The 26767-nt window shown below is 43.2% G+C and overlaps 2 protein-coding genes across 7 annotated transcripts in view; both read right to left on the reverse strand.

The window, feature by feature from the left end:
* TMEM267 (transmembrane protein 267) overlaps nucleotides 1–26767 on the reverse strand; it is a 125417-nt gene that overhangs the window by 38052 nt on the left and 60598 nt on the right. The window lies entirely within an intron of this gene.
* On the reverse strand, nucleotides 678–26686 carry HMGCS1 (3-hydroxy-3-methylglutaryl-CoA synthase 1). Of its 3 annotated transcripts, XM_053408925.1 has the most exons (11): nucleotides 26561–26680; nucleotides 23192–23315; nucleotides 13418–13875; nucleotides 12021–12146; nucleotides 11172–11336; nucleotides 9539–9707; nucleotides 7692–7862; nucleotides 6658–6764; nucleotides 5400–5525; nucleotides 4482–4642; nucleotides 678–2652 (listed from the first exon to the last, which is right to left on the reverse strand). In XM_053408925.1, exons 3-11 carry the CDS (start codon nucleotides 13863–13865, stop codon nucleotides 2560–2562), a joined length of 1566 nt encoding a protein of 521 aa, XP_053264900.1. In that variant the 5' UTR covers nucleotides 13866–13875; nucleotides 23192–23315; nucleotides 26561–26680; the 3' UTR covers nucleotides 678–2559. The 3 variants fall into 3 exon arrangements, with proteins under 3 accessions (XP_053264900.1, XP_053264899.1, XP_053264898.1); XM_053408924.1 differs by lacking the exon at nucleotides 23192–23315 and having other exon boundaries at nucleotides 26561–26686; XM_053408923.1 differs by lacking the exons at nucleotides 23192–23315; nucleotides 26561–26680 and adding an exon at nucleotides 18793–18895.

The following is a 26767-nucleotide window of genomic DNA, read 5'->3' on the forward strand; positions in this document are numbered from 1 at the left end:
GTAGATGAACAATTGTAAGTATAGTTATCATGCAGCAAGTCCCAGTAGGACTTCAGAGTAAACATGCTTAGAATTGTGGCTCAGGCTGCTGTCTGGAACTAACATGGTGCATTTCACTTGGGTGAGTTTAGACAGCATGTAAGGTCTGTTAATATAGGTGAACTCTTGCTCACATGCATTGAGGAGTGTGGGAATCCTTTAGAAGGTCTTCCTGGTTATGTTTGGATTATAAGTAATAACACTATTATTAAATTTATTACCTGCCCTTCACTAGTAGGTCCCAGGATAAGTTACAACTATTTAAATTTCAGCATTAAAAACAGTTAAAGGAATTTTCTGTCGCAGGAAGAGGGCAGGTCCTGAAAATACACATCTGCAGACACCTACTGAATAGCACCCATAAATAATATTTTACCCACTGATTTTCTCCTCCTCCCATGTCTGTAACATTGTGATCTGTGATTTTGCTTTTTTAAGGTTCAGCGATGAGTCCTAAAGATAAATCGTACAATTATAAAGTTGGAAGGGACTGCAAGGGTCATCTAAGTCCAATCCACCCCCTGCAGGGCAGGAAATATTGAGGTTCACCCTGTTCCCTTCTAATTCCAGCAGGGTAAGTCTTGAATGTGGAGGCCACCGACAACTCATCTGCTTGAAAGCATAACTACACCAACATGGGCAGTTCAGATAGCTCAGTGTTTATTTTGCAAGGCATCTGCTTCATTGCTTTTGAGGTTTATAAACCTTAGATTTGGTGCTGCTGTTTTTAGCCTGTCCATTGCCTGCAATGGACTTGATACATCGCCAGCCTGTGAACAAAACCAAGCTTGGGATCCTCTCCTTTGTTTTATATAGCCACAGCACTTGGCACAAATGGACAAAAAAGTGGTGTAAATCAAACCGTTTTTTCCCAACAAGCCATATCAAACCTAAGTGATTTGCTTCAAAAAAACAAACTACAGAGCCCCAAAACAGTGTCTTGTAACTCAGCATAGTATGCATTAGTTAAGAAGTATTCCAAAACAAAATAAAAACAGGACAAATTGTGTAAGTTTAGTGTAAACACAATGTATTTTACAAGCCAGGAGCTGTCTTTCCCTTTGCTTCCAGTTCATCCAGGCCCACCCAATATACTTGCAATGGCCAAAGCACTTACACTACAGCAAGTGTATGTTAATAAACAGGACCATTCTAGAGCAGAACAACTTGCAGGCCAAAGGCACCCCTCACAAGCCCTGTATATGCCCAGCCAGGTTCTCAACACATACCATTTTTCCCCAAGTCTCTGGTAGGCAGCCAGCACAGGTCAATTTTAGCAAGCACCCAACAAGCCATCACACATAGCTGGTGAGCAGTGTTCAACTCAATGGGTCACAAGTTGTTCATGCCTATTCTAAGGTAAGTGCTTTGAGGATTGCAGCCTTTTGAGTATTCCTTGCAGAAGTGAAATGGAGTTTTAAATATGGTTGAAATATGAAGCTATTGATACATGACCTCAGAGCTACAGCTTGCAGAACCCCACACCACACAGCTAAAACAATCGTGAGGAGCAAAAAGTTCAGGATCAAATCACAGCTCTTGGGCTGAGCTTTTGCATTTTTGTAGAAGCAGAGTATGGCAAAGCCTGCTCTTAAGCAACCTTTATAAAAGATTACATACAAGAGGTTCAAAAGGAATTAACTTTCTGACTATTTCTGAGTAGCCACCAAGAGCACTTTGGGGCAAGAGAGTGTTCTCTCCCCAAATGCATGCACTTCTTAGCTTTGCAAAATGATTTCTGGGAGGTGAGAGGAGCTTTTAATATTATAAGCATACAACTGGAAACCATGTCACAGACCTCCAACTTTCAAGATGGTTTGAACCAATTAATAGCACCTTGAAAAACAAGCCAATTATCCCCTTTCAAATGCATAGCATGTTTTGAGGGGATGGAACAAGGCTTGTATTTAAAAGACCAGGTGCTTATACTGTTAAGGCACATAGGACCCTAACATTTAAGATAAAATGACTCACAAATAGCTTTAGGTCACATTAATTTTTCTCCATAATGGCTTTAAAAAGTCTCACCTCCACTCTGGATATTAATTCATTAAAATAGAGTAGGGCAAGCACAACTGAAGTCTTCCCAAGCTTAAACTAAACACAAAGATTCTTGTGGCACCTTAAAGATTAAGCGATATATTTTTACAGAATAAGCAACTGTAGACCTAAACTTAAGATGCCAAAAGGCTCTGCTGTCTTTTTTGCTGCAACAAACTAACATGGCTACCCCTCTGTAAATTTAAGTACCTATTCTTGAACCATTTGCTGTTGTTTTAAAACAGTTGTTTCTTAGAAAGAGCCCTTGGTCATTTCTGTTCCAAGAAGCTAGCAAACTTTTTTTAGTGTTATTTAACTACGTATCAACAAACTGCATCAAAAGACAGAGCCTCAAGATTAACAGTTTCTCATGCTCCCAACTAAGCAGTACTGTACAGCAAAACATGGGTATTAACAGTTACTCCCGTGTACATCCCCAGCCCTCCCCAACATTTCCAACTCCCACCTCACAGAGGTCTCTTAATGCTCCCCATTGGAAAGGGAAACAGCAACGGCTTCTGAGTCTGTTTTTGCAGGAATTCTTGGTACTTTCTTGGCAGGGCTAGGGATATGCTGCAAGGGGTGGGGAGGGGGGGAAGCCACAGATTAGAACACATTATTAAAAAGCACAGCTGCCAATTATCTTACTTTAATTTTGTTTAAAGACTCATTGAGAAAGCCCCGGTATTAGGCAACAGTAACTTAGTTCCAAATACTTTGTCCAGACAATTCTCCATTGGAATCTATCCTGCACAATAAGAAGTTTTCAGAGTTGGACACAACATAGGTTATATTTAGATTTCTAGATCCAATTTGAGAACAGCAGCATTCCCGTCTTAGAAGTTGTTCAAAGAATGTCAGGTTACACAGCAGCCTTCTCCAACCTGTCAGGGCTATTGGAAATTGTAGTTCCAAACACCTGGAAGGCATGAGCTGGAGAACGCTGGGTTGAAGATTTGTGTCAATATTATCAAATTTGATATTCTGTAATGGGGTTGATTACAATAAAATGGACAAGTATCTGAAATGGAGGAATCACTGACAGAAGAAAATCCAAAGAATATCATATCCCAGATTTATAGCGTATCCATCAATTGCAATGATTTTGGTAACTTTCAACAGCAGTATCATGAAATAGTTGGGCATGTTTTAGAACAGGGTAAAATTCTGCCATTATCCATGTCTAAATGTAATGAAAACCCAATCTACGAAGAGAGATGGAATATGAGGCTACAAAAACTAAGTCAGAATTTACAAAGTAAATACTATAAGCAGAGGAATTGTGTCTTGCTTAGTGCCAAGTATTTTTCTTTTTGCATTTTTGGTGTGGTTTCCCTAAAGTTTCTAGATATTGGGACAGGACTGCTGAGGTTACTTGTGAAATTTCATATTACAGGCTTAAGAAAGGATTAAAAAAATATCTTGCTGGAACTGATAAAATATGTTAGTGTAAGGGAAATACCTGTTATTTTATCAATGACAGCAAAATATTTTGTATGCCCGACAATGGAAGTTGGGCAGACTGCACAAGGGGTGGGGGAAGAGAAAGAAAGAGACTGACAGACTGCAGAGGTAAGTGGGAGAAGAACCATGTAACGTAAGAGCAGGGAGAGGATGTGTGATCTGACAGGGTTTATAGATTACTGAAGATTGTAACTTACTGGAAGAGCAGTTACACATCCGCTACATGTGCTTAATAGTCTGTAATTTAGTTTTGGTAACAAAAAGAAATAAAAAAAGGAAAGGTTAGCAAAGAGCCACCCTTTGCTGTGGCTGCTCCACCCATAATGGAGCAGGGAATCATTTTTAAAGAGATTGGAAGCAGACCACATCTTTGAACATTCCCTCCTGGAAAGCATGTTCCCCTCCTTCCCAGGCCCATGTGCACCTTAGCTTCAGTCCATAGGTATGCCAGCACCAACTTTAAACAATAGTTAAGGGTTACTGGTTTCCCTGCTTAACCAGAAACTGAAGAGGGCAGGCAGGGAAACAGGCAGGGGGCCTTCCAGGTAGTGGCGTCTGCCCCGTGGAACGCCTTCCCATCAGATGTCAATGTGATATATAACTATACAACTTTTAGAAGACCTCTGAAGGCAGCCCTGCATGGGCAAGTTTTTAATGCTTGATGTTTTATTATACTTTTATATCTGTTGGAAGCTGCCCACAGTGGTTGGGGTACTATTATTCCGCTCAAGCAAGGAAACTGGTAAGCCTAAACAACTGTTCATAACAGTGCCAAGATATCTATGAATCACATTAAAGGCAGATTGGGGTGGGGGTAGTGTTCAATTCTGCGGTCTACTCCTGATGTCTTTAACCCACAAATAAGGGATCAACGCCATTAGGAGTGCACTAGCCCTTGGATGTTAAAAGGATGAATTAAAGAGACTTTTTACACTTACCTCATGAGCAAGGCCCATATGAACTTCCACTCCTGCTTCCAAGGGCCCATCACCCAGCACGGGGCGACGAGCATAGGTTCTTCTGTGTTTTTCATCCACTCGCACCAAGTACCATGTTCCCTCATACAGATCATCCACTGAACATTGTGGAATATAGTTGGCTATAAAAAGACAGAACGCAGAAGCTCTAAATAGAGTTTACTCCTGGTGTTAGCTTAATCTTTGACCTCACTACATACAGAGTCAGGCTGGAAAAGTTCTGGTTTCTTTCATCTTGTGCGAGAGACAGACACCATGAAGGGATTAGTGCTATGTCACATGGAAGTGCAGAGAACTGAAGCAAGTTGTGCTTCATCTTCAGATGCTTCAAGGGTATTGGGAAGGCAAGCGCCTTCACTGTCTTCTCTATAAGAAGATGCACAGGAGGCTTGCAACGCTCCCAAAGAGGAATATGAAATCCTTCCACCCCTCCATTATCACACTCTGGTAGAGCTGTGGAAATGGGGCACACAAGACACTTTTATCAACTACTTCAGTGCTTACAGCACAATTAGATTTTCAGATCCACCATGAAGTTGTTAATCTGAAGACCTGAGAAGTTGAGAACCAGGTCCTGCTGTCCTCTTGATTGCAGTTTTAATTCATGGTACGTAATTTATAAGCCCATGTTTGGCATGAAAATAAAAGCCTTTTGCCAGTTCAATATGGACAGTATTACCCACATATTTCAAGTCAAAGCTGTAACCATCAAGTTGGTTAACATCTCTTACAACAACCAGAAGGCTTGGAAGCTAACTTCATTATTTTAAAAAGGGAAATAAGCTTTTGGGGTCTGCTTTATCATCAACGGTTGCCTAATAGAGGCTATCACTGAATTTATGGCAGACATTTGCCGAACTTAATCCCACCATCGCTTACCTAAGTGATGAGTATCTTGTCTAAGCATCATGTTTTCTGCAAACACCTCTGGCGAGATGCATTTCCTTGAATCGAGCCTTGCCTTCAGATCAGAGAGGCTTGCTGTTATTTTATCCAGAGAAGAGCCTGCAGTAGAAAGCAGTAACTTAGGTTTTCTAAAAAGAATTAGTCCCTTCCAACTCAACAATTCCCTTCCAATTCTATGATTTGACAATGAAGAATACAAGTTAGAAACAGCAGCATCTTGATTTCTTATTATACTATGAAAGAGCGGGGGCTATTTTTCCAACATAACCCTCTTGTAATATAGCTAGCTGTAGTAGTACCGTAGTAAAAGTTCATTAATTGTTATATCAACACATAGCACGCCCTTTCCTTAGTTCTCAAAACCTCATAAGAGGCCAGAAATGAGGCCAGATCTGTTGTGGCCCAGCAACACCTGGGCAGCAAATCCCTAACCACTGGTACCCAATAACCTATGGAGGGCTAAGAACTTAAGAAGAGCCTGCTGGAAGAGGCTACAGCTTCCACAACCCTGGGCTAGACTCTGTTCAGAAACAGGAGTTAGGTTCCTGCCAAAATGGCTCACAAGCTACAGCCTGCCCAAAACCAGCCTGCCAACATCACACTGCACAAGGCTACACCTTAGCATTGCAATAAGGTTCACCATTATTACCACAAGCAATGCATTCAAATTTATGCAAGATGTTACATAGCAAGTCACCTTTCTTAAGCCAGCTATTTAGGTTTTAGTGGCAACTTCCTCTATTCTTAAAAATTGCCAAGAAATGGAGATTTATTTATTTACAAAAAATATTTATATACTGCTATATCCAGAAGTGATTTATAACAATAAAAACACAAAATCGTACAAAAAAAACACTGTTAAAGCTAGCATTTCCTAAACTGGATCATCTATCTGTGCAGATTAATACCAGAGATAATTCAAGAAGTATAAAATAATATGTATTATTGCATTCCCTTATAACAGTATTTCTGCAATCATCACTGAGCATATAAATCATCCCCACTGTGCTATAGCAGTCATAACCCAAGGCTAGATAGACTCAGTGCTTTTTGTTGCACACTCTTAATTGTGTACAACAAGCCATTCTTGTCATAAATTACTGCTAATGGGTTCTTCAGCATGTTGCTTGTAAGCACTCCCTGCAAGAATTAAAATACTGGCTGGATACTGTCAGTGACACACTAACTTTAGAAGTGGTTGTGTATAGGAAACCTTGGTGATTTTACTCACCAGGGGTTGCATCTTGGCTAACTTTGATGGAGTAGAGGGTAGCAGCAAACCCAGAGCCGTAAGAGAAGACTCCAATCCTCTGTCCTGCCAGTTGCTGAGGAGAATACCTGCACGCCAGAGAACAAGGTGTTAGTGAAAAGCACATTAGAGAAGATTAATACACAAATATTAATAAGCTGTCTCCATCCTGTACTGCCTTCAAATCATTTCCTCTCTTTCTGCTAAAGCGAAACCACTGGCCATGTAATTATCTTCAAACATGTAGGAGTTTAGCTGAAGGCTATTGGTTCTGCCTCAAGTCAAATATTACCAGTGTTCAGACTCTTCCCTCTTTCTTCAGCTGCCAAGTCTGGACTTGCACAAGTGAGTTATGCCAAATAACTTCTGGTACATGTGAATACTAAGGAAATGCAGAATCTGGCTACAAAGATACACAGATGTTGATAAAACAGGTGTGCTAGTCTTGGTTTGTTTGAAGCAGCAACAGCAGCGTGGAGTGTGTCTTTTATCAAAAGCACACAGATATTCTGCAAATTTAAGATTGTTCATGGAGCAGCTTAGTAGCCACAGTTCCTACTGCTGTCTGCCCAATATAGGTAGTTGCTACCTATATTGTTGGAGAAGTTTTAATCTACAATTAAGTCACCTTCGTGCTTTAAATTTTGTCATTCAGCTCAAATATACGGTTACAATTGTCACAGACTTTTCAACAACTTTGTACATCACCTTTAGATAGTGTTTAATTAGTTTCAAAAGGCAAGAAGCAGCAAGGTTCAGCACTGCTTGGTAGTTGCACTCATATCTGGGAATTATTTCCTTCTGAAGTGTGGTGTTAAAGTTGGTCACTCAGTGAAGAAAGGAAGGCACGCTGTACATGCTCAAAGGCACTCTGCTTTTTACTAATTCACAAGAAGAATGTGGGGCTGAGCCATTGCCTAAAGCAAGCCTGTCCTTTAGGAATCTGATACCCAACGTCAGTCAGATAATTATACAAACACCTCAAACCCAGCTTCAGATCCTTCCTTCATACTTACTGTGCTAGGATAGAAGCAAGGCAGCCATAGACAGAAGGCGTGTACATATTTCCATTCTGATTGGATACAAGCAAGGAAGCTTTGGTTTTCTGATTGAAAATCTCAGCACTGGCCTTCATAAAAGCTTTTTCCACATCACGGTCAAAGTAGGTGTCTTCTAGTTTTACATCTCTGAAGATAGCAAGGGGAGCATTTAGAAGAAAAACTAATAACTTGAAAGACTACTAGAGCAGAAGGCTATGAAACCTATAAACATGCCTCATCTGCTCTATTTGATTTCTAAAGTTATCCCAGGTTGGTTGTTGTTTTTTAAGGCACCCAGATTGTGTTACACAAGAGATCACTTTTCCTTCAGTCATGCCTATTTCAATTTGATATAGCCAATTTATTATACTGAAGAACATGCACAATTTTAACTTGAAGTCACACACTGCAATATTTAGTTCCAATACTAACTTTCACATTGGCCGTGTTCAGGCAATATTGAAGAAGCTGCTTCTCTCCTTCTGTTCTCAATGTGCCTCAATGCAATGTAAAAGTCTATAAAACCATTGTTTCCATTTTTTTTCTAAACCAGAAACTTTGGTTACAACCTTTGAACATTAAGAGACACCTACTGGATCAGGCTGATGGCCCATCTGATCCCGTATTCTGCTCTCAAATGGCCTGCCAGATGCCTTTGGGAAGCCTACAAAACAGGGCATGAGTACAATAGCCCTCTTCTGTTCACAATCCCCAGCAACTGGTGTTCAGAGGCATATTGCTTCAGATCCTGAAGGTAACATAGCCGCTGACGGCCTTGTCCTATCATCAGTTTGTCTAATCCCCTTTAAAGACTTCCACGTTGGGAGCCATCACTAAATCTTCTATAATTTAACTATGTGCTATGTGAAGAGTTCTTCCTTCTGCTTGCCTTGTATATTACAAACTTCAGGATCATTGTGTGTTATGAAAGCAGTATTTGCTTTCTCCACACCATACATAACTCTACACACCTCTTTCATGTTTGCCCCACCCTTACTGACCTTCCCCCTAAACTAAGAAGCTTCAAAGGTTGCAACTTTTCTTCACAGAAGAGATGTTTCAGTCCCTTGTTCAGTTTGGTTGACCCTTTCTAACACCTTTTATAGCTCTTCAATATCCTTTGACAAGAAACTGGGATCTTAAACTTTAAACCATGTTTTTAAAATGCTAGCTTGTCTTGCAGCCAGTATCCAGGCATTCCCCATGTTTGGTCCAAAATGGAAACACTGGTTTTGCAGACTTTCCACAATGCATTCAGTCATATGGAGAAGGGGGGAGAGAAATAGTTGTGTGTGTAAATGAAAGCCTCCTTCGCCTATCAGCTTATTATACAATCATCCAAACAAGGCCAAGAAATGTGTTAGCCTTGATGGTGCATTTGCTGCAACAGAATAAGATAGCAAAAGAGAGTCACTTACTAAGAAGTAAATTCCACACATGGACTTACTTCCAAGTAATGGTGATTAGGATTAAGCTACACCGCAGAATAACCTTATCCTCTTTGGGTTCCCCAGGCTATCTTCACATATTAAAATCAAGCTAACTGCTCCCAGTTTGTCGAGTATTGTTAAAAAATCAACCTAGTGATACGTTCTTTTCCACCTAATTTTTTCCAAGAAATCTTTGCATAAGATGAACCTTATCAAGACAAAGTTTCAGGCAGCTATGAAAGGGCATTCCAGATCCACTCCCTTAAATTTTAAGAGCTGTATAAAAAAGATCAAACATAAAATAGATCAATGTTAGTTATAGAACTACTTCCAGATACAAGTTTATGGATGTTTCGTAATGCCTCTCTTGTACTGAAGAATTTTCTTATTTACCTAAAAGCTTCCAGGCCACTATAGATGCCATTTTCTTTTGTGGGTGTCTGATCATTCAGAAAGTCATTCAGCAACAGACGAGCTACAGATTTCTGTACAAGTTTGCAGTATGGAGAGTGAAATATCATGAAACCGAAGTCATTCAGGGTGAAGTCTTTGTCAACTCCCTCTGAAATTAAAAAAAAGAAACAGGACATGGATGCTATTCTGCCTAAGTCCTATGTACACTTACTTGGGAGAAAGAACTACTGAACGTAGTAAAGCTTATTTCCAAGTAAACAAGCAAAAGATCAGGCTACAAGTTTTAACATTTGTGTATTCTTACTTCTGCAATATGAAATTCGTTTTATACTACCTTTTATTTAAAATCCCAACTAAATTTGGGATCGGCTCAGATCTTTGCTTAGAACAGGGATTGGGAATTTATGGCTCTCCAAAACTTGGACTACACGTTCCATCATTCCTGACCAGTGGCTATGCTGGGTGGGGCTGATGTGAGTTGCAGTTGAACAACTTCTGGAAGGTCACAGGTTTCCCATTCTGGTATTGGAGATTAAGTACATTTTAATCGTCTGCTCCAACAACTTCTCACCCTTCTCACATCTTACCTTCGCATTTCTACTGTGTGACACAACTCATTTGTTTATGGCATACTTGTCTACCTCCTACTCCCATGCTGTTGGATATGCTTGGAACCAACTCTTGTGTCCGTCAACCTGGCCTCAGAAGAGCCCTGGTGTATCAGACTACAACCCACCAAGCCTAGCATCCTGTGCTCTCACAGAGGCCCATTAGATGCCTGTGGGAAGCCTGCAAGCACAACCCAAGTACTGTCCCCATTTGTGAGTCCCAGCAACTACCACTCAGCAGCATGCTGCCTCCAACAGTGAAGGCAGAATGGAAGTCACTGTGGCTAGTAACCATTGATAGCCTGAGCCTTGATCTTCCTGCCCACTCTTGAAACAAAAAGATTTCCTCCTAATCAACCGAGCTGTTTCTTATCTATTGCTCCACTACTGTACTACTCATCTATCCCATTCTCACCGCTCATTGTCAATTCCTTTAAAAATCCACCCCAGCCAGAAAAGGGTGCTTCCCTGCCTTAAGAATATGATGACAAAGGGGAAGAGACCACTGTGGCTCAACCAAATAAGGAGCTTCCCTGCTAGAAATATTATAGCAATGAATGCCTGCCTAGGTTTACTTTTTTCCTCCTTGAAGCCAATCTCTTTTCTTTTTGTCTTCTCTATTTTAGATTATAAGCCTAGAGCAGGGACCCTCTTATTACTGATCACCACAGGCCACCCCGGAAGCCTTTTGCAGCTGAAGAACAGGGTGAAAATTCTTTCCAAAATGAAATCTAATATAGGGCATCTTCAGCAGTAACCCCACGCTGCAGGGGCAGCTGTGTGAACAACGGGCTATAGTGTGCTTGTGGTAGGCATTCAAACACAAGATACACTGCTCTCCTGAACCAGCAGCAGAATTCTGTGCAGTCGTTTGCCATAGCTGGCAGAATGGTTTTTAAGTCTGTGACAGTTTTCCAAATTCTGTGGAAGAGGACAGGATCTGAGAAGATAGAAGAAAAAAGAAACACCTTGATTCTGCAATGGTATTTTCTAGCAAGACATACCTTTCTGCCACTGAGCATGGATTTTCTTGCGATAGACAGTGTAGCAGCGATCTAATGCACTGAGGTAGCATTGTATGGACAGTTTCCCATCAACCACAGGATACTCAGATACCATATCAGGCTTATAGAAATCATAGGCATGCTGCATGTGGGTCCCTCGCAATCCTAGGGAAAAGAAGCCAGACTTGAAAGAAATGCCGCAGTGAAGTCCATTAATAAGGTACTCTTCTTTCCTCAAAACATGACTGACATCCTATGCCCTTTTAAAATGTGGGTTTTTTTTGGGGGGGGTATATTGGGTTTTTTTATTATTATTTTATTCTGTGAACCACCCTGAGACCTCCGGGCATAGGGCAGTATATAAATTCAATAAATCATAATAATAATAAAAATAAGATACATTGTACAACCAAAGATTAATCTGGTGGATGTGGGAGGTGGTGGTGAACAGAAAAGTTACACCACTTCCCAATGTGATCAGGAAAAAGAATACTAGAATACTAAATGCCGAGCAGTACAGATAGCTATTTGTTAATATTTTAACAGGCTGATGTTCCAGGCAGCTCACTTGCAGAGATTACTGCTCACATAAGCAGTTTACTCATATGAGCTGCAGAGGAGTGAACACATGCAGGTTTATGGCTTTCATTCTGTGAACTGGAAAATTGCTTAATTTTCCTCATAAGGGCAAACCAGCATAGTTTGCAATCTAGGAAAAGGCAATCTAGCACTAGCTTGCTCTTGTGGAATTTCACAAGTGAAGAATGCTTGCACAAGCTGTTCATTTGAACTAAAATACTGCTGGAATCTGCTCTATGAATAATATTTAGCCTGCCAGAGAAAACTAACCTCTCTCAAAAATAAGAGGTGCATTTGGTCCCACAAGCATAGCAACAGCACCGGCTCCTCCAGTTGGCCTAGCATTTCCAGTGGCATACACTGCTATGTCTCCAGCAACAACAAGTGCATAACGCCCTGAAAAACACAAACAAATGCTGTAAAAAAGCTGCATAAAAGCCATTTTTAGTTGAGGCAACTGCTGACTACATTGACTGCAATACTATATACACATGTACTTGGAAGCAAATCCCTTAACAGTAAGCCCTACAGAATTCAAAGTAAATATGCAAATAACTGGGCTGCGTAGTCACTGGGGAAAAGATTACAAGAAGTCAATCTTAAACTCCCACAGCCACCAATTAACATGCACAATATTTAATGCGTACTAAGTTCTTCTCACACAATTCTATACAAACATCCTGTTAAGAAGATCATTTTTGAGCAAGGAACAAAATTGAGGGCAATTGCAGATGGGCAGCTTAGAAGTCACCAGAAAGTTTGGAAAAGGGGGGGGAAGGTTCCAATTAGCATAAGCATTGAATGCTACAGTCGCTGATTCAAAATATGTTAATCAACCTGATTCCACCAGCTAGTTTGCATTGCAACCAATAGTATGATCAGTACAGATGAGTGAAGTGCTGACTCAGTACAAGAAACTATTAACAGGTTTAGTGGGATATAAGCTCATTTTCACAAGCCAATTGTATTCCTGCAAAATCTTACTCCCCTGCTTGGTATTTGCAAAGGATCGCTGCCCTCTGCCTTTTTTTTTTCTTTTTTTTTTACTTCTGAACACTAATACAGTGGTGCCTCGCAAGACGAAAAGAATCCGTTCCGCGATTCTCTTCGTCTAGCGGTTTTTTCGTCTTGCGAAGCAAGCCCATTGACAGCGGATTAGCGCTACAGCAGTCTAGCGGCTTTCAGCGATCAGCTGTTAAGCGGCTTATCAGCGGAACAGCTGATAAGCGGCTTAGCGGCTTAGGAAAAGGGGGGGAAAGCGGAAAAAACCAGCGGGGACTCGCAAGATTTTTTCGTCTTGCGAAGCAACCCCATAGGGAAATTCGTTTTGCGAAGCGCCTCCAAAACGGAAAACCCTTTCGTCTAGCGGGTATTCCGTCTTGCGAGGCGTTCGTCTTGTGGGGCACCACTGTATGGTTTCCTCTTGTAATATCCACTAAGCATGAATGAGCATAGTGGACTAGGAATTAGCTTTTATCAAGCCTTCCTGAAATCACAAGAACATGACAGCCAGAACTTCATAGTCCTGAAGTGACTATTATTTACAGGATTACATTTAATAACATTTAAATTCCATATCTCTGTATGCCTTGTCTTTCTTTCTTTCTTTCCTTTTCTTTTTTTGGCAAATTCTAAAAAATACTGCTTGCTTGAGATGTCAAACTTACCATCCCAGGAGCTGGATTCAACCCAGTTGATAGCATTGAAGAGTGCAGCAGTGCCACCATAGCATGCATTGGTTGTGTCAATGCCTTCCACGTCTGTGTTGCCAGATTCTTCAAAAAGCTGCATCAGTACAGTCTTTACCGATTTGGACTTGTCGATGATTGTCTCCGTTCCAACTTCAAGTCTCCCAATGCAGTTGTAGGAGAGACTGTTCCTTTCCATAAGCTTCTGGACTGCGGTGAGGCAAAGCGAATTGATATCCTCCCTATCCGAGCAGAAGCCCATCTTGGACTGACCCAAGCCAATGGTGTATTTCCCTGCATCCACGCCATCAAACTTCTCTAACTCTGCCTGGTCAACATATTGGGAAGGGAAGTAGATCTCCAAAGCAACTATTCCCACATCTTTTGGCCAGCAGGCTTCAGCATTCACAGGAAGAGATCCAGGCATGGTGGTGCAGCTGAAAGAAAAGAAGTTAATAGTGCTTATTTGAATAGAGTGAGCAAAGCTTGATCCTGTGCACGCTTACTTAGATTCAAGTACCAATGCATTCAGTGAGGCTTACTGAAAGCACAAGGGCTGGAGATTAAAAGTTTTGATAAAATATTTTGACTCACAAGCAGTCCAACAACTAATAGGGCAATGATCATAAAAGCAGGTACACAGAATAACAGAATTAGAAGTGAATCCGAAGGTCATCTAGTCCAACCCCTCAAAGCAGGAAAGACACCTGGCAGAGTGTTCAAAGTAGGAAAAGCTACTTGGGAGCAGGAGAGGAATCTGACAGTTACACTATAGTCTGCACAGCTGCAATTCTGCCCACACCAATCACTGATTTTAAAGAGACCAGGGCTACAGCTGCTATCCCAAGCACATTTTAACAAATTGCCATGTATGTAGAACTGGAGCAGAGCTATTTTATCCCAACCTCTGCTGTCCAGCTGATATATAGGCCATTATTAGCTCACACTACAAGTCTGTACTTGCAACTGTACTATTCAGATTGAGAAGATCTCTTACGTCAGACACTCCCAAACCAATTTAGACAAATAGGTAGTCTTCTAGAGGGGAACAACACTGTGTACAGCCCCATAACCACAGACATTCCAACCTGCAGCAAAGAGGCCGTGCCTTTCTAGTCAGCATTTTAAAAAACACTGCACCACCAGGGTCCTCTTGTCTCTGTGTTACATAGAATAGAATCTTGGTTAACCTCATTATACCATCTACTGGCAGTTAACCCCCCAAATGAAGAAAAAACAACAATCTGACTGTTGCAGAAAGGGGAGGAGAATAAAGGCTTGCAGCTGCTCCCTAAAAGTAATATAAACCCATCCCTTTGTAATGAACTGTGGAGCAGCCTTTCAGATTTGAACAGCAACTGAAAATCATATGGTATCTGCATGAGCATGTATTTCGTTCTTTCCCAACTGCAAAGCTTGGAGGCAGAGGAAAAATGCCAAGAATATTCCATATGAAGTTGCCCTAAACTGAGTCAGAGCACTGTTCCATTTACCTAGAAAAGTATACTCCAGGGATAGGGAACCCATGACCATCCATGGGAGTTGTAATCCAACTTCAGTTAGTGAACCAGAGCTTCCCTATCCCTGGACCACTCCAACTGACAGAGGCTTTCCAAGGTCTCATACAGGGTTTCCCTACCCCCACCCCCAGTCCAACCACTGAAGTCATTCATTCACAGACTGGGGGTGAATTGGGGACATTCAGCATGTGCAGCTCTTTTTACTGGACACCAAAGAGATTCTGAAGGAGTAAAGCAACATGTACTAGTAGTCTTGCGTAATTATTTTGAATGGCAAATCCAGACATGATCTTTATCTACAAACATGGAACATCCTGTATGAAATGCAAACTTCAAAGAACTGCCAAATGGATAGGAGACAAAAGGCGTATCATCCAATGCGGTATTGGAATAAAGAGAACTTTATTTCAAGTGGGTAGATCATGTAAATTCCTTAGGGCAATAGAAATCCTAACAAAGATAAAGCGAAGAGGCAGGTAGGCACCTGAAAGTGATGGGTAGAACTCTTTACCCTGCATGACTTCTGGGGCTCCCCTTCTGTGGACATTGATCGTTCTGCAGACTGGAACCCACAAGAGAAACACTAACTCTGTCCCAGTGCCCATCTGCCTCATCCAACATGCATACAATGGCACAGAAATTTGTAGTGCGTGCTTGGAACATTCAAATCGCTCCTTAGTTGTATGGGACCACCACACACAGCTCTCACCACTGTGCAAATGAAGTATGGAGACTTGGGAATAGGAAGGCCAGAAGGAAAAATCTGTGTTATTGAATTAATTCTTGCAGATTTAATAGTCTTATACTATTGTTTTGACTAGTTTTCAGATTTTTAAGTATGTCTTTTAAAATATTGAATATTAGGGTAATAACTTCTTTGTCATAATAACTTTTTAATACTATTTGGAACCTAATAACTGTTAATTCCTGCTGTTAATTCAAGACTGGCAGAAGGAAGAACTGATCCACGCAGTACATAACTTACAGAATTTGCTGCAACAAGATGTGGCCATGAGTTTTCTAAAAAAGAATCATGGTTAGCATGGTGCCGATAATGCCAAGGTTGTGGGTTTGATCCCCATACAGGTCACCTGCATATTCCTGCATTGCAAGGGGCTGGACTAGATGATTCCCAGGATCCCTTCCAACTCTACAATTCTATGGTTTTGATTTTAAATTCAGAGATTAGACAAATTTTACAGAGGTCAGTCTAATCAATGATTATTGGCCCAAACAGCTTGTTACTTGCTGATGGATCATGGGGATAAACATACCACATACAAGGTTTCTATGTTTGCTTTCACAGCCCAATAGTTTATACAAAATTTCATTGCACTGGGTCCAGTGTGTTGGGGACCACTTATGCTACAATGAAGCTCAGCTTAGCTGTTTGAATTTTTGTGTTCAATAGTTTTTAGAAAATGAGTTTAACAGATCAACTGACAAAGCTACCTGTAAGTGGAACCTCCAGATTCAAAGGCAGTATCTCTCCAAAAATTAATTGCTGGGAAACAAGAGCAGGGCAGGGCCTGCTACCTACACGTCAGCACCACACTCTAACCAGCTGAGTTAAGTCAAGCCACAGTTGTGGAAAACGGAGTTATTGAAAAAACAACCTTCATAATCAATGACAACTTAAGAAGAAAACAAAGTAATATGGAGTCATGACTCTGAACATCCATATAGACAGCAGTCATTTGCCTGCAGTATCAGCTTCTTCTTGGCCAGTAGTTTGCCAAACCATTCCTCATATCCATTATGAAAATGTACCATTGTAGAATGGTTGAAATTAATGTCATCAAATCACCCCACCAGTAATAAAAATGCCCAATAATGCAGTAAAACTGGTTTCTTTCTCCATCTGAAAAAAAGATTGAAACCCTTCCTGACTCATGCATTCTTTAACTAAAAACTAGTAATTTGAGAATGCCCAACATCCTGCAGAACAAAAACACAACACAGAAACCATCTCAGCCATCCAATCAGTTGCTCACCTACAACCATCAGTACTCCAAGACAGCCCTTTGCTACAGCCCTCCATTGGCACCAATCTCTGAGAAGATTGGTGATGGCTTTTAAATACAGCCCTTGCTAGGGAGGTGTATGCTCCTCCCAAGCGAGTCTCCATTGGGCAAAAGGCAGAATGATGCCTACTTAAATTTACCTGATTTGTGCTTGTCTTGGTTTGACATGGCCTTAATCCTACCAGCTCTCCATTCTTTTTGTGCTGCTTACCTCCAACCCACAGAAAATAGCAACTATCAGACAAAATAATTTATCTACTCACTCTTAGAAAGTTTATACAATGCTTTGCTGACTAAGGACGCAAAACAACAGTTTGACAGTCTCTCCAGGAACGAGGATTGACAATGGGCAACTGCCAAATATCACACTGCCAAAGTTAACACTACATGTTCCTCAGTGCTATATGGTCACTGAAAAAGTGTGAGTTTCAGCCTGGTAGTGTCACAGCAAATCTGCTTCACCGGTGTGTCCTGCAGGAAAAAACAGTGAGTCGCACTCACTGCCTGCTTCAATATATATACACAAGAATCCCTTTATCAATGGTTTGGGTCTCTTAGGGGGCAAACAACTGCATTGGAGCTATGTTGGCAAAAGACGAAACAAATCCCTTCACAAACCGAAAATCTAATTGGAAAACAACTGTTTATATCAATTATCTCTACTATCCTGAGTCACTTCGGATAATATTTTGTTACGAAACAAATATAAAAATAAAATGTAAAGCCCACACAAGCAGCAGATCATTCAACTATCCACAACTGGACTAATGTTCTGCACACCAATCATAGCCCTAAATACCAGAAGCCTGCCTGGATCATCAAGTTTCATATCCTGATATAACAAGCCCTGGCAACTCCACAATTCTGGCAGAAAGCACAAGAAGTGTGGCAATCATTTGCCACTTATGTTTAAAAAAGAAAAATGTGGCTTTCTATGTTACTGGAAGGATACCTGTGCATACATGACAGAAATACAACCAGTGAACCCTTCTTCCACTGCTAAGGAAACCTCCTTCGGTCAAATGTCTTACGGGTCAGTTGGCTGCTAAAACCAGAGAAGGGCAGGTAACAGGCACAAAGAAAACATGAACACAGTGGGGATTGCTTCCAAGTAAACACACACACACACAAGCACGCCATGAGGCTTTTCTTTCTTTTTTGTGGGGTGGGGGAGCAAATAGCTTGGCAGCATGTCACATGCTTAAGGTCCCTGGTGCAGAGTTGGAAGAGATCGCAAGGATCATCTAGTCCAACCCTCTGCACCCAGCTGAACCCCTAGAGCGCTGTTGCCAGTCGGTGCAAGAAAACACTGAGCTGGACGGATCAATGGCCCAACTAGACAAGGCAGCTCCCTTCGCTCTTGTGAGGGAAAGTAGAAGAGAAAGGGGAATTGGGAAGAAAATAAGCCTCTCCCCACCCCTAATTATCTCAAGAGAGCACTGTAACTCCTCTTCCGTGGTAAGGGACCCTTTGCCTCAGTTTCCCTGTCAGGCAGTCAGAGCACCCACCCACCCATATAACTGAAGGGGCGGTGGCAGGTCCCATTTGCCTTATGACCCCCCCCCACTCCACCTCATCCGTAGGCCTCAAGTAGCCAGATAATGGCTTCCATTCGCAACTGAGGCCTTTGCCTCAGTTTCCCTGTCAGGCAGAGCGGCCCCACGTCCTTCCCTCATATACCGGTATAAGCCACCCAGATGGAAGTCCCCACCACCACATCCCTCAGGAAACACCGGGGCAGAAGCTTCCGCGTCCTCACCGAGGTCAAGGCCGGCCCCCGCCCCTTCCTCCCCAGCCGCGCTTCACTCACACGCAGTGAAACCCCATCACCGGCTCCGGACGGCACCGGGTCGGCCCAGCGCGCATGCGCTCCTCATGGCGGGCCCTCTGGCTCCAGCCCGCCGCTGTCACCTTGAAAACGCGGCGCGCGGCCGCCCGCTCGCTGCCTCCCTCGGCCGCGCCCACTTCCCCCTTTATTCTGACGCGGCAGAGCGAGCCACGCCCCTGCCTGGCTCGAGGGCGTTCTGCGTTCGCGCGCCCCCTCACTCCGCCGAGCGAAGGCAACGGAGGAGCCCGAGCCACCGCCGCCGCCTTTTCCTGGGGCTACTACTACGCGTTCGCTTCTGAGAAGCGGCGCACGGATGTGTAGGCGGGCGGCGGCTGCTGCCGAGGACGATACGAAACCAGCACACAGGGACGCTTGGGAAGGAGGGAGGGGAAGTCCCGGCCTCCGAGGTCACGCACGGGGACCTTTCACACGTGACGCAGGGCAAACCCGGATCGGCACCTCAAAATGTAGGCAACGCCTCCTCCGCGTGTACTGTACTGTACATAAAGAAATGGTGTTTTGTGAAGGACAGCCGCCTTTAGTTACTTTGCCATGAGCTGAGCTAGAACTTCTACTGTGTATTCAAAGAAACAAGCACGCACACAACCCCGCCACTATGTTTGCCATATTCAGACGTATCACAAACACACCCCTGCCGCTGAAGTTTCTTGACCTCGGTATTAAAGTAGGAGCATGGCATCAGAGCAGGGATGGGGAACCCGCGACTCCAGTTATTTATCTAGAATATGTCTTACTGGCCTTTCATCAAAAGGTCCTAGGGAGGGTTGCAACAGGACTATTGCCATTTCCATCATCCATGAGACATGGATGTTCCCACTTGAGGAAGGGGCACAGATTTCTCCCTGTAAAATTACATGGAAAATATTAAAATATTTTTTAAAATCTGATTTCCGTTTGGCAGACCTACAGATTTATTACTTGAGCTGTGGCTGAAATTATAATTCCTGAGAGGTCACTTTATGAAATAAATGGGGATTCTTTCTAGCTGGCTAAAGAGGGATGTATTTCAATAGAGGTGACCGATGTGCAGAGCTTTGTTTTGTAAGCTTGCTGCTTTGCAGTAATAAGGCGAGATGACTGTGAAAGATCCTACTTGTAGAAGGGTCACTTTAGAACACCTTAAAAAAAATGTATTACCATGAGCAATTAGAAGATTAAAACTGATATATGAGCAACACCCTGAATTCTGCAAATTTCCTTTCCAGGAAATCATTAAGCAATTGACTTAATCTACTTATACTATGCCAATCAGAACATCTAGTACATATTCTGTGGTTGGGGTTTTAAGGAAAAGGACATGTATGTGTAAAAGAATTATGCATTTTCCCCTTCCCATCTTTGGCAAGAACTAAACATCGTTGTAGAAGCTTAATGCACTGTTTCATGTAAATAGCTTAGAGGTTTTTGATGACTCAGTAAGCATAGTAATCCTGTTAATAATTTAATTGATAAATTTTATTATTACTTGCCTTTAATCATATGGTCCCAGCAATTTTAAAACACCATGTTCAGGCACGCGTCTTTTCCACAAAAAGGTTTGGGGCTATGGGCCACCACCCTTGTATTCACTTTGTCTTCCAATCACAGCAACTTGTATTAAAAAGGTTGAGTGTGGCTCAGGCAGTGAATCCACTGCGATAGGAAGCAGTGCCCTAGCCACATCCTCACCAAGATACTATGGAAGAACTTTTAGCGAGTGGCTCAAGTTTATCCTTCCCCAGCCTGGTGCGTTCCAGATATGCTTTGGACTACAACCCATCAATCCCAGCCAACACAACAGGGGTAGGTTGAGCTCTGAGCTGTCAGTATTTCTTTTATCTCCAACTCCCAGCTTGCATCTCTCCCCCCGCCCCTCATCCGCCAGGAATTTCTTCTACAGGCTTGTTTTAATGATACCCAATTCATATATCCATCAGACACATGGGAAAGCCTAAGGAAGTTTGCTCCCAAGCTGTAGCGTCCTGCCCCGTCCCTCCACCGTTGCATGCAGGATTTTGCTTTTCTACTTATCCCATAAATGCTTAGAATGCATTGTAGAGCCCCTTCAAGCATCAGTTACACCAGGGAACATAGTTAAGAAAGGAACTGTGTCCAGTTCTGGGCACCACAGTTCAAGAAGGACACTGACAAACTGGAATGTGTCCAGAGGAGGGCAACCAAAATGGTCAAAGGCCTGGAAACGATGCCTTATGAGGAACGGCTAAGGGAGCTGGGCATGTTTAGCCTGGAGAAGAGGAGGTTAAGGGGTGATATGATAGCCATGTTCAAATATATAAAAGGATGTCATATAGAGGAGGGAGAAAGGTTGTTTTCTGCTGCTCCAGAGAAGCGGACACGGAGCAATAAATCCAAACTACAAGAAAGAAGATTCCACCTAAACATTAGGAAGAACTTCCTGACAGTAAGAGCTGTTCGACAGTGGAATTTGCTGCCAAGGAGTGTGGTGGAGTCTCCTTCTTTGGAGGTCTTTAAGCAGAGGCTTGACAACCATATGTCAGGAGTGCTCTGATGGTGTTTCCTGCTTGGCAGGGGGTTGGACTCGATGGCCCTTGTGGTCTATTCCAACTCTATGATTCTATGAAATGTTTAAAATAAATAAAAGGAATGGAAATAGAATAATCGGGCTAAAGCAAAACCAGCACATGACTTGAGATTGCCACAAGTTGGTAAACAGTATGCACAAGCTGTTGACATAGCTACCAAGTGCCCAGAAAATGCTCACATGCATCTTTCAGGTATGCTAAAGGCCTGGACAAGAGAGAGCAGACAAGTCCACTTCTGTTCACATAACCATAAAAATCATAACAACTGTGAAGGGCCATTAGTCATCATTTGCTAACTTACTGTACGTTTTGCTGCTCCAGAAGTACTCGGTGTTCAAAGATTTTGTACATCTCAGAATCTAGCACTAAAAACAGCCACAAGGCGTCACTGTCTCACAACTACAAGGGTCACTATATATCTACGAGCAAACCTGGCAAGACCTTCTCTCCCCCAGATGTAGAATCTGAAAGCCTAAGCAGCCCTCGTTTCCTTTTCTTCATGAGAGTCGGGAATGCTCCACCCCAGCCTGGGGTAGTCACTGTCCACAACCTGCATTGCTATGTTGTCAGACTACATTGCTCATAGTTTGGGCCTGGCTTACTGCAACAATGGCAGCCTCAGGCGAGTGGACATGTCCTGCAGCTTATTTTTTACTGGTTTCCCCCATCTCTTTACCCAGAGGCGTCAGGAGCCCACAAGGGGAAATCCAACCCTATGAAAGTGAGGCTCTTACAAAACCTCCCTGCTGCCAGACCTGAAACAATTCAGAGAGGCATTTTCATCTACTTGCAGCTCACGTTTTTAGGCAGCAGCAGAATACTTCTGAGCCAAACAAGGAAGAACTGTATGCAGTCCAATTTCTCTAGTCATCTCAGGGAAAGGGGGGGGGGGAGAAGAGAATGAGGACACATTAAGATAAGCGTTTTCAGAAGAGAAACTTTCAATTTCTGAGCTGCCAGCTGCAGCAAAACACAAATTTTAGCAAGAAAAAAATTACATGGAAAGACAAAAAAAAAAAAGCATCATCCTCAAAGCTAGAAAGCCTCTTGGAGTTTCAGCTTTATGCCAGAATAAATCTACTAGGCACAACACAGCATCCATTTTCCTTCTTGTCCTACAGGCAGGCTACCCTCAGGGGGAAAATCTCAAGAGGCACTTGCTGTCCCAATGTACTTCAGAGGCTGATACAAGAATGCCTCGGCCTTTCAAAACCAAACAATACAATGAAATCATGATAAAATATTAAGGCATGCTAGATGATCAGTCGAAAAACAGACTACATGGTACAGAAAGATTAAATGGGCAGGTACCTCCTGAAAACTGGAGGTACACTGAGCACAAAATCCATTAAAAAAATGACAATGACATCACCTTCTCTGTCTAGTAAAGATCAGTGTCCAAAGAAGAAGAGCAACAGGGTGCATGACGCAACCACAACTACGCAGTCCCACTGATTTAATTGGTAGCGATAGAACTCTTTCTACTGTGATCAGAGACTTTGCTGTAACTAAGTGAAGCCAATCAATTTTTTTAAAAAACAGACAAGCCACACCTGATAAATGCTCTGCCCTTATTTTAAAATTCAGCGTAGCAGTGATCCTAGAAATTTAACAGCAGGCATCATATTGGCCTCCCTATGGCATTCTGTGGAAACAGGAGGTCACAATCCAACACAAAAGAGGAACACTTCACAAATTTGCATATCCTTGCGCACCAGTCTCCATGGAGAGCTCTCGGAAAGATCTGTTAAGATGGACCGTGGAATCATTAAGCAAGCTCTTTTAGTTTAAAGCCCAGCAAGTTCAATGGGACTTACTTTTTGAGTTGTGTGTAGAGGATTTTAGCCTTATACTTAGTCCTTACAAACAGTAGAGGGGGTATTCTGTGTCTGACTATTCCACTTTAGACTTGCAGGCAGCGACTTGTGAGATGGAACATGCCTAGAAGCCAAAAAAACCCTGACATATCTGAAAGAGGACTCTGTGCTAGAAGTATTTTCCCCAAGATCAATTCCTCCCCACACCATATGCAGGGATTTTTTTAAAAAAAAGCAATCCTAGGGAAGATAACTGCAGACAGAAGTGGGCAATTTAACACCAGCAGGCATACCTGCCAACTCCTAATCCAGTTCTGGTCCTTGGTCAATATGCACACTGAAGAAAGTACACATGGCCATTTTTAATGCTCTAGAAGAGAGGCATTCAGTGTGGCACCTGCCAGATCCTATGAACTACAATTCCCATCATCCCTGATGATGATGTCATGATGACTCAGCTGGAGTTGGAGTCAAAAACTTGTGGAAAGTACAATGTTTATGACCAGTACTGTAGAAGGACCTGATCCAGCCACTAAAACTGCACTTCTCTCTCTGCTAGAGTTCAGGGACTTCCCTATGGAACTGGAGTCCCGAGGCTACACCCCCAGAGTAGGGTTGCCAAGGTAGATTTCAATGTCACCACAAAGCTCTAGCAACAGAGCTCATCCACCTTTGCTCCACATTTCTATGCAAAGGTCTGGGCTTTCCAGGTCTGTTTCAAGTGGGCTAGTTGTTGTTTTTTCCCCCTCCCCCTTTCCCCACAGAAACCTGCACTTTACTGCTGAATCAGAGCAAATAGGAATCTTGCTCCAATTCAGTGGCAAAGATTGGGTTTTCTTGGAGAAAGCTTCAGGCAAAAAAGAAAATGATTTAGCACAACCCAGGGAACCAGAAACCTGTGCCCAGAAAGTGTGAGTCAAAAATTAGGTGTGGATGAGCCCTTAATTGCTCTAGGGTTATATGTCTGACCAGACACAAGAAATGCCCAGTAGGTTCACAGAAACCATTTAGTTCTTAAGACAGCAAGATCTATCAGCTTTAGAATTGTTCTGTCTATCCTAGAATGGAAGCCAATCACTAAATCTCACTTGGTAGATGTACTCTACAGCAATTAACAAGTCAGCTGGGCAGATTTCTATTTTACAATTAAAATTACTCTGGTTTTAAATTTCTGGTTGATCAGAGGCTGCAGCTGGCTTGTAATGAAAGAAAGCAGGGTTCCTAAAGTAGAAATAATTCTGGTTGGGTGGGACATTATAAGCTTCCAAACACAGATTTTAAAAAGCTGAGAGGTTCTGGTTTTTATTCCAGAGCTCACAAACTCTAGTGCGACACAAGTTCCCCACCACCCAACAAAGACATTGGTGGGTGGAGGGCTGTGAGATGAACTAGTGTTCAGTTAATAGCAAAAAAAAAAAAAAATTCTCAGAAGATCTCCAGATCTAACAAAGCAGCCTATCTGGATGATCGGGAAAAGGATTTCCTCGCAATTTTTTGGGTTTCCTATGGCTTCCTTGCAGAAGTCAACTGCAGCTGCCATTCCCAGATACTCACTTTTGGAGAGGCAAACCCCACTGAACTTAGTGGAAATAAAAATAATAACTGAGTAAATATGTTCCATAGGGCTGCACTGTTCAACAGCAAGCAATTCTTTGACTTGCCATGTCTTACTGACTTCTGTACTTTGGGGGTGTGCTGTTGTACTGGATCACTTTGGGCTAGTATGGGGGGGAACTGGCCCAAGCCTTGCTCTCACATTAGTACAGACCCCCACCCCCAAAAACTGTTGAAGTGCCACAGCCACCATTTTCAGTAGAGAGCTCCCTGGGAGACTTGCCTCCTTTGCTCTGTGCCACATGCAACACCAATGCCCCATCTTCCTGCCCAGAGAACAGCTGCCACTGGTTTGTCTGCAAAAATGGGCAAACTGAACAACAGGTTTTGAGGGGTACCTGCCTGCCCCCTCCCTTTGGATCAGGGCTTGGATTTGTCATAGCATCCAGAGGAAGAGCAGAAAGTGGCTTCTTCTGCCTCTGCCACCTTACCTCCCTCCCTCTGGGCAACACAGTGGGGGAGAGGGAGAGTTAAGCGCAATAAATACATTCAATCGTTTTTTTTCCGCCAGTACAGCCTCCCTGTCTAGGTGCCATATCTGTACTTCTTCAGAGGAAGGATGCAAGTGAGGGAGGGAGAGACTCCTGTTCCCTTTTGCTCACCCCCTTTCTCTCTGGGTGGAGCAGTGGAAAAAAATTGGCTCAGCCCCACCCCATAAACACAGAGAGAGAGATCTGAGGGACAGCCCCAAAGAACACTAGCAAGAGGCTTCCACAACTATGCTCTCCCATTAGGCAGGGTGGACAGGGTTCAGTAGAGAGAGGCCACCCAGAGAGGAGAGTGGGTGAGCAAGCCAGAAGCAGCTGCTCCCAGCAGGGCAGCCACTGCCCCACCTAAAGTGACGATAAGGCGTTGAAACTGGCAGAGCTGCTCTCTCTCGCTTACTGCCTCTCTCTGGGCAAACTTGCTGGGTTAAATCCAGGTAAGTAGTCTCTTACCTGATAGAAGGGAATGGGCAGGTGAGGAATCAGAGGTAGCTGCTCCTTGCAATCACCACTTGCTCAATTCTACCACAACCGCCACCCCTGGCAACTTAACTGCTCTTTCTCTTGAGGAACAGTGGCATGATAAGGAGGTCCCACCAGAGACATGTTGCCCAGCCTCCCTGCCCAAACAAGCCTGCTGAGTAGAAAATTATTCTCTTTAGCAGAAGCACTGGGCATGATGGCATCCTGGGTCCTATTTAGTACTAGAAAACAGGTGTGGGGGACCTTTGGCCCGCCAGGTGTTGCTGATCTGCAACTCCCATCATCCCTGCCCAGCTGCTGGGGCTGTTCACGAATATCTGGAAAGCTAAACGTTCCCCACCCTTGCCCCAGAACAATTATATTCCTTTTAAATGTAACCAGGGGGCCACATATTACTACCACCACCATCACAGAAAACAGTCAGCTCTAGAATTGCAAGTACCCCAAAACTTTGATCTGACCACCTTAAAAAAACCTAATGGTCTTTGGAAAAACCAAGGACCTAGTTTAGGTGGCAATCCTATTCAGGTCTACTCAGAAGTAAGATCCTCTGAATGCGATGGGGCTTACACCCAAGCTAAGCTCGTGCAGGATTCCGGCCTTCGCCTGCAACCCTAAGCACAATTTACCTGGTGACTTCTGCGGGGCTTACTTCTGAGTAGACACAGGTGCGATTTCTGGGTTAGCACACCTGGTCCTAGAGGAGGCGGGGCGGGAGAGCTTCAATTTAACACCAAAACCAGGCAGGTGCTCCCTATGCACCTGACGGAAATAAGATCCCACCCACCTGTGTGCGGCGATGGCTCGTTCTCTGCAGGGTCCGCGCGCTGTCTCTCAGCTCCTCGTCCTGAATGGGACGCAGCCGCGGCTGGAGATGCGCCTTTAAACCAGCCCCGCCGCCCAAGCCACCGCTTGAAACCGGTGAGCGGCAGCTCTCCTTGCCCAATCGGAGGCCGGCGCGCCGGAGCCTGCCCCTCTTCCCGTTCCTGGCCAA

This window comes from Podarcis raffonei, chromosome 11 (assembly GCF_027172205.1).
Source record: "Podarcis raffonei isolate rPodRaf1 chromosome 11, rPodRaf1.pri, whole genome shotgun sequence".
NCBI classification, from domain to species: domain Eukaryota; kingdom Metazoa; phylum Chordata; class Lepidosauria; order Squamata; family Lacertidae; genus Podarcis; species Podarcis raffonei.

What these genes read in the sequence shown, in the direction of transcription:
- HMGCS1 (XM_053408923.1), bottom strand. Translation starts at nt 18,848, where the DNA reads ATGCGCGCTGGGCCGACCCGGTGCCGTCCGGAGCCGGTGATGGGGTTT. An exon ending in ACCTCTTATTTTTGAGAGAG is followed by an intron (nt 11,337 to 12,020) that starts GTTAGTTTTCTC and finishes TCTTTTCCCTAG; the next exon opens with GATTGCGAGGGACCCACATG. An exon ending in ACAAGATACTCATCACTTAG is followed by an intron (nt 4,643 to 5,399) that starts GTAAGCGATGGT and finishes GTCTTTTTATAG; the next exon opens with CCAACTATATTCCACAATGT.